The sequence below is a fragment of the Pipistrellus kuhlii genome, unplaced genomic scaffold (genome assembly GCF_014108245.1).
Source record: "Pipistrellus kuhlii isolate mPipKuh1 unplaced genomic scaffold, mPipKuh1.p scaffold_m20_p_33, whole genome shotgun sequence".
NCBI lineage: Eukaryota > Metazoa > Chordata > Mammalia > Chiroptera > Vespertilionidae > Pipistrellus > Pipistrellus kuhlii.
Window position 1 is genome coordinate 2795222 of NW_023425533.1, and position 8037 is coordinate 2803258.

The window sequence follows — 8037 nt, forward strand, 5'->3', positions numbered from 1 at the left end:
GGATTTCCAATACCTTATCCAGAAAGCCAAGATATAAACTATGCAAAGAATTAGCAAGCCTTCATTCAAATGGATCTGATAAGAAAACGCTAGAATGTTTGTGGGCTATATATTTTTCTAGACATACATATTTATTTTTATCTATAAACACAATATCTAAAAAATGTATACATTTATTATTATTTTCCTGTTGCTGAAGAGTTTCACCTTTCCTGTTGCTGAAGAATTTCAAACACTACATTAGGGGTGTCGAACTCAATCAGAGAAGGGGCCAAAATCTAAAATCCAGCCTAAATCGAGGGCTGAATGGTTTACTGAACAGTCATAAACTGTCATTGTGATGGAAACGCAGCGGAGTGCAGTGATGACAGCGCAGTGCGGGCCACATTGCAAGGCCTGGCGGGACGGATTTGGCCCGCGGGCCTTGTGTTTGACACATGTGCACTACATCATTAATGCTCATTATCCTGTTTATGTGTACTGAATTATAATACTAGGGCTTTAAAAACAAATTGTCTAAGATGAAATATAGTTTGATCATTGGTGTTGGGATAGCATGCACAGGCAAGGAGAGGTTGTGGAAGGATTAAAGATAGGGAGATATTAAACTTTGGTAAAAGTAGACACACACACACACACACACACACACACACACAAACACAGACTAATCAGATGTGTGCTTGAATGAAGTGGGACAGGGGTGGGACATTTGGAAAGGAGTCTGATTACAAAGGAAGGGTTATGAGATGTTATATGAATGGATAACTATCTTTCTATAGTCCAAGCTCATAACTTAGCAATAAGGGAATTTTTGGAGGAAGTAGGCTTGTATTGAAAAATTCATCTTGGTCTCTCTTGTTCTTTTGTCCAAGACATTTTAAATCACAAAATTCATATTTCTAATGTTAGCTCTCATTCTGTGACTCAGTCCTGTAGTGGAAGCACATTTTTACAATTCACTCATAGCAGATCTGATAAAATACACAAATAATTGTTCTGATGGGATGGAAAGAAGGTGGTTAAGATGATCACATATAACCTACTATATTTGCATTGTTTTATATTCACTGAACTTATTATTAGAATACTAGGATATAAGAACCTGATTTGAATTTCAACTATTCTCTGGAGGGAAGAAGAGGGGGCATTTACCAGTGCAGTCAAATTCTTTGGAGCTAACTAACTGGGGAGATTTCTGATGAAGAGGAATGCATTGACATGGGAATCCCTTCCTTTGCTTTAGATAAAAAGTTACTCATTGACTATTGAAATATTTGGTCACAGATGTGGCCATTTACATACCTAATTCAATTCAGCTAGAATCCAGTCTCTACCCCTGCCCAAAGGAAAGCACATCCAGCACACATAATCATATCAGGCTATACTGTTTATTTCCCATTGTAATAGGTACACTCAATTAGCTAATAGCCTCTTTCCAAATTACATTTTCATTGGGTCCACAACTTTCCCTAGAAAGAGAATGCTCCTGGTGTTTTTCTCTAAAATTAATAATAGGAAAGATCTATCTAATTGGATGATAGGGTGTAGGAGAGTTATCTCAGCCTGATCCAGAAATCTGACTTCAGGGACAGCTACAACTTCGGATCCCTTTTCACCAATGTGCAGCACAGCCTTGTGGGCAGCCTGTAGAGGGAGAACAAATATTGCTGATCCCCTCAAGATGCAGGAATATTCTTTGGAATAGTTTTGAAGCAATCCATGAGAATTAAAAGGTACTATTCCTTTACCATACTATGTTGATGGTACTTGAATATGAAGGCTACTTGGCTAAGTGTAATTAAGGAATATCTGGTTATTTTAAAGCTAGATGTCAGAAAACCATATCATTCTCCATGGCTTTCTGCCTCTATAAGTCACGAGAGGGAGGGAAGAAGGGAGGAATGGAGAGAGAGAGAAAGAGAGACAAAGAGAGAGGGAGAGAGAAGAGAAGAGAAGAGGAGAGAGAGAGAGAGAGAGAGAGAGAGAGAGAGAGAGAGAGAGAGAGAGAGAGAGAGAGAGAGAGAAAGAGAGAGAACATCAATGTGTGAGAGAAACATTAATTGGTTGCTTCCTGTAGGTGCCAGGACCTGAGATCAAACCGGAACCAGATACCCTTTGGTTCACATGACACTCCCAACAAATTGAGCCACACTGTCCAGGACTATAAATCACTTCTTAAGCTTTTCCCTGCCCTCACCATTTTCTCCATAACTGTATCTCATCAGTTCTGATCATTAAGTTCTTCCATCAAAATCATTAGGACATGGAGGTCAGGGATGGAAGTAACTGTTACAGTGACTTGCTTCAGAGTAATAACAATGACTCTGGGGTGAAGCTGACCTAAGAGGAGTAATTCTGGCTCCCTATGCTTCAGAATCCTCATTGATTAACTCACTCTCACTGGACCTTCCAGATCATATATTCAGAAATTCTAATCCATCAACTTACTTTGGAAAGTTTAAGACCATTGTCCTCTGTGAGATCAGAAAAATCTGCATTGTCAGCAAAGGCATCCTGGATGCCCATCTTCAGAAGGATGGCTCCAAGGTCATATGTGGAAGAAATAGAAAATTTTGGAACAAACAGGTCAATCCACCTGTGGGGGAAGGATGTGGAAACACATGTCTATCAGCACACTAAACTCATGATTCCCTTCCTCTCTTTGTTGCCATGGTATTATATTGAACTCCAATCCTCCCCTAGTATTGACAACCATATGGTTGTCAATACTAGGGGAGGATTGGAGTTCAATATAATAAGTTAAAACATGGCACCAAAGTTAAAACATGGCACCAAAACCATAGAAGTTATCCTGGAAGGAATATCCTGTGGATCAGCCAATTTTGGACTGCAGCACTAGAAGTAGGAAGGTATGATTCACTTATTAAAAAAAAGAAAGATAACTGTGGTGTTGGCTAAAGTTGGGGAACCAATGGCATGAATTTCAATGGATAGCAAAAGCACATGGATAATTTCAATGTTTTCCATCTCACCCCCAGCCCAGTATGGCTATCAATTCACAAAGTAACACAAAAATCTTATCTTTCCCCCACACTCTAGTTGGCCTCTCAGAAAGCATCAATTTACTTGCTGGCTGACTTATCTTTGTAGCCCTAACTTCCTCATTTGAAAAAAACACCTATAATACTCTTTTTTTCTGCTTGTTTGTTGATGTGCTTGGATGAAATGAAGTATGTGAGGTCCCCAGCCAAAGGACTGGCACACAATATGTTCTCAGTATATTTTATGGTCATCACACAACTATTAAGTACTTCAGTGTGATTCTCCTTTATCTGAGTTTCTACTGAACTCAATCTTACCTGTACCATTATGCCCACCCTCAACTTTCCACATCATCTAAGATATTTACCCCTTCTGCAATAAGCGGTTCCACTTCTTCAGTGTTTTAGATGACATGGCCCCTTCCACCCACTCCATCTGGCCCTCCTTGGGAAGGACAAAGAGTGCCAGAGCATTCTTGCTATAGTCCATTTGCAGCACTGTGCAGTTCAGCTCCGTATCCACCAGGTGATAGTATTGTTCTGTCTGGTGCATCATGGGCACTTGCACTGTTGTAGTCTTGTCCACTAAGAAGTTGGAGCCCTCTTCTGTCTTGGTTGGATCAAAAGGATTTGCCCACTGGGCTTAAAATACAGAAAGACAAAAGTTGTTTGTTTTAAACCAGTATTAGTATCAGTGTGAGCTTTTCCATCAGCCATCTCATCTAGTATTTAAGACCACCACAAAGGTAGGTACCTACTTTTAACCAATTTGACAAGTAACTGAGGTTCATGGAGAGGTGTCTGTACATGATTTCATAGCTAGCCAAAGGCAGTGCCAAGAGTCACACCCAGGAATGTTGAAATATACATTCTACAAATGTTCCATCTGTGTTCAAATCACTATACTTACACTAACCCATCAGAGCCACAGTTTCCTCTTCCGTAAAAAGGTATAAGGGCATCTGAAACACAGGGTGAAATGAGATCTGAAAAGATCTGTTCTGCAATTTTATCCATCTACAAGTGTGTGGTTTGTGGCCCAGAATTGTTCACTTCTCCACCAAACATGGCTGACGTGTGCTTTAGAACCAGGAGATATTATTTGGGCACAGCACCTTCAGAAAAGAGTCACATGATTCTTGTTATAAGCACCAGCCTTAGAATCAGACCACCTTTGGTAGGAATAACAGCTCTAAAAGTTATTAACTCTGTGAACTTGGGCACTTGTAGGGATCAGATGAGACAATGTGTGTAAACCACACACATAGCATGATGCTTATTACATAGTGAGTGCATAATACATGATAGAAGTATGTATGTAACATGCCAAAGAATGCACAGCAAAATCACAAAATCTTTTGGAAACCATAATTCTCTTGTTAGATGTGAGTGGGATGATCATATCATTGTCACTAACCTCTCTGAAAGTGCTCTTTCCCTTGAAAATTCCTGGTCTCATCCACAGAGCTATGTGTCCCTCCTGGAAGATCCAAAACTATGCACAGCTATGTCCGGTAGAGCTGATCACTGTGGTATGAAGGACACCTATTGATGCTAGTGCGAAGAGACCATGAGCTCCTCCTAGTGCCGGACCAAATTATCAGAACACTGAAGTTGAAATGGACATCTTAGAGCCTTACCTTTAAAGTGAATATAGCTCACCAGGACCATGATAGTGTTTGGTTTGAGATCTTGGATAAGACCCACAACTTTCCCTTTAGTTTTCTTCTCCACATGACTATTGACTGCCTTCTGGGCTGCAGAAACATTGGAGAAGTTGGTAGAAAAGACTTCAGTCTCATACAGGTTTTTCACATCATCCAGGAACTTTGGTGATGGTTTCATCTGCTTCCCAATAAAAAGAGCATTTCCCATCTGTAATTCCAGCTCCTTCTTTGGAAAATTCAGTGAACAGATCAGGTGCTGAAAGCCCTGCTGGATCTCTGTTATTGTGGTATCTGTGAGATTAAACCCCAAGATTTCCAGAATCTGAGTTTGGGTACTGGAGCAGGCCCCAATGGAGAGCATGGACAAAGCTGCAGAAATGCTCACAGGGGAAAATAAAATGTTCTGATCTGGGGTCTCCATAGTGAACCTCCGGTACAGGTTGAATGCAAAGTCAGCATTGATGGATGACATCTTATAGAGAGTGGCATTTTGTTGGGAGGAATGGCAGGTGGTTACTTTGCCTTCAGAGGTGTTAGGCGGTGCACAATGAAGCTCAAATACCAAGAGAACCAGATAGAGGAACAGTGGCATTTTAGAAGGATGATAATCTATAAGAAATTAGATGAAAGAACCATTGTGTATCTTAGCTGAATGAAAACTCTGAGCCAGAAACACCTAATAATCACCCATTATGATTAGTAAAACAATAGAAAATATTTGACGGCGTGCTCACCAGGGATTGCGTTGAGGCTTATCTTCCCTGAAAAACTAAAAAAAAATTTAAGGGCAAGGAGTAGGAGAAGTGGTTGCTTGAGCCATAGAAATAATGTCATGAACTGTCACTCAAACGTAATTGCAACATGTGAAAACTCTGAGTGAATTTAATGTAGAAAAATTGAATTACTTTTTATTAGAACCAGAGGCAACTTTTTGGAAAGAGAATCCTCAGATAAACTAGCAGAGTTCTACCTCTGCTTACATTATTTTGTGTAAATTTGAATTTGGGGTATTTTTATTTGACATTTTTCTTAAGATAAAAGCTATAAAAATGAGATGAGTGAATACCTATACTATTATATTATTTGAATAAAAGATAAAATAAAATGATTTTCACAAGATATGTTTAGTTGAAATGGAAGGGTGGTGGTTTATATAGCTGTATACAAGGTCATAAGCTGAAATTAATGTAATGCATGGAAGCCACAGGAATATTTTCCAACAATAGAAAAATAAAAGTATAACATTTTGCATGTCATGTATATCTCACCATTAATATCAGCTACAAAATTATCTCTAAGTTGCAAGATATAATATACCATTGTTTTGCACTCATTCATGTTACTTTTTAATTATTAAAGAAGAAACTAGAAAATACTATGAGAGAGTCAATGAGCCCAGAAGATTACAAAGCTGAGGAGTAAGGAAGTCAGATGTGGAATCCAAAAACAATGGACATGTCTTAAGAAGGAAAATAATCAATGGAGTCAAAGTAAGAATACTTCCACAGTCCTCTATTCTCTTCCTGAGTGATCTCATTCCACTCCCAAGAACACAACTACTACCACACAAAACTATATACTCTAGTCCAGATTTCTTTTCTGTATTCTCAGCCATTTTTCCAGCTACCTATTGAATATATTTACACATTCCTTAGTTTAAATTTGGAAATCTAAAGTTTCCAGAGGTAAACACATCTCCCTAGGATATAATACTGTTCCTTATAATTTTCTATATCACTCTGTACTGATACTCCCAGGGAAGAAAAATAGGAGTCATCTGAGGGGCTTTCTTCATTCTCATTTACCACATATAATGAGAGTACTATCTCTTAAATACCAATCAAAACTCCTCTCTCTCTCTCTCTCTCTCTCTCTCTCTCTCTCTCTCTCTCTCTCTCTCTCTCTCTCTCTCTCTCTCTCTCTCTCTCTCTCTCTCTCTTTTTCTTTCTTTCTTTCTTTCTCTCTTTTACTGTCACTGCCTCAGTTCATGGCCTGAACTATTTCACCAACTCCTAACAGGTCATACAGTCTTCAATCCCATCCCAACCCACCTGATTATATCCTTCTATCCAATCTCCACACTGCCAACTGAGTTATTTTCCTGTAAAAATCACAGAGGCTGGTAAGGAGTCATTATCAGATGACCACTTTATGACCTTGACCTGTGGAGCTAGGAATTTGGAGCCCATGTTTATCTGGGATTCTGACATGCTGATAGAAATGTTCAAAATTTCCAAAGAGAAAAAAAAAAATACTTACAGCACATAGCAAAGAAGCCACTTGCATCTCTCAGAAAGCAAAATATTTCCATCTTTATAAAGTGTTCTGCATTGCAAAAGTAGAGCAATCTTAGTTATTCATTAACCCCAGCATCAACCCTGGGATATTTTTCAAAGACAATGCACTAAACTGAGGCCAAAAGAAGAAAGTAAAAAAATGATGTGAATGGAACTTTAAAAGATTGCTTTGGCTCCAAATCCTCCATCTATAACAAAAGACAAAGGGTTTTCAGAGTTCGAAGGACACAAGTTTGAGCTAGGAAATGCGTGTTTTCAGCAGGAAGAATGGAGACCAGGGGAAAAGGGCCAAGAGGCAGAAGGACAAAGATTGTTCTCCCTATCAGAGCCAAACAGTGCCGGCATCATCAGCAGTTGATGGAATGGTGCACATAGGCAGAGGCTGGTGAGCCTCTCTAACAGGTGCTGTACAGATTATGTATGTATTGGCTTGGAGGGATGATGTCAAAGTAGCTGGCAGTCCTAGACTTCCGATCTGCACACATTTATGTCTGCTAAGGGGGAAACCAATCTTTCTCTCTGGTCACTAAAATCCCCTGTGCTATCTCCTGGGTTGCAAAACTCCAGAAGGGAATGCAGGAGGAGACAAGGACAGTGGGATAAAATGGTTTCACTGTCCAGTATTCACAGTACTAAGCTGTGTGCTGCAAAGAAGCAATGGGAGCAAAGAGCACTGGACTCAGGCAGGACACCTCAGTTCAACATTGCATATGCCAGGAGTAGCAGTAGCAGTAGTAGTAGTAACAGCAATTCCTGCTTATTAAGTATGGTATGATGGGCACGATGTGAAGAATCTAATTCCAGACACTGACTGCTTCAGGACTACATTAAGGATGTGTATATGTTAAATGAGGGGAAGGGGTTCAAGAATTTAGGCTGGTTGGAGAGAAGCCTAGAGTGCCTTCTATGGTGGGATTTCAAAGCCGGATTAAATAGTGCAATTTTACCATGAGGGCATTAGAAAGCCACTGGGGGAGTTTGTCAAGTCAGTAACTAGACAGAGGGTGATTGTGTTATGACATTACATCTCAGAGAAACATAGTTTCCTATTATGTGGAAAGTATCACACTC

General features: G+C 39.6%; 1 protein-coding gene across 2 annotated transcripts; it reads right to left on the reverse strand.

Moving 5' to 3' along the window:
• Positions 1-1375: 1375 nt before the first annotated feature.
• Positions 1376-6846, reverse strand: SERPINA7 (serpin family A member 7). 2 transcript variants are annotated; one of them, XM_045570489.1, is made up of 5 exons: positions 6758-6846; positions 4643-5278; positions 3371-3644; positions 2449-2596; positions 1376-1644 (listed from the first exon to the last, which is right to left on the reverse strand). In XM_045570489.1, exons 2-5 carry the CDS (start codon positions 5259-5261, stop codon positions 1441-1443), a joined length of 1245 nt encoding a protein of 414 aa, XP_045426445.1. In that variant the 5' UTR covers positions 5262-5278; positions 6758-6846; the 3' UTR covers positions 1376-1440. The 2 variants fall into 2 exon arrangements, with proteins under 2 accessions (XP_045426445.1, XP_045426446.1); XM_045570490.1 differs by lacking the exon at positions 6758-6846 and adding an exon at positions 5404-5436.
• Positions 6847-8037: the final 1191 nt, after the last annotated feature.

What these genes read in the sequence shown, in the direction of transcription:
- SERPINA7 (XM_045570489.1), bottom strand. Translation starts at nt 5,261, where the DNA reads ATGCCACTGTTCCTCTATCTGGTTCTCTTGGTATTTGAGCTTCATTGT. An exon ending in AACCGCTTATTGCAGAAGGG is followed by an intron (nt 2,597 to 3,370) that starts GTAAATATCTTA and finishes CTTCCCCCACAG; the next exon opens with GTGGATTGACCTGTTTGTTC. An exon ending in ATGGTCTTAAACTTTCCAAA is followed by an intron (nt 1,645 to 2,448) that starts GTAAGTTGATGG and finishes CTCCCTCTACAG; the next exon opens with GCTGCCCACAAGGCTGTGCT.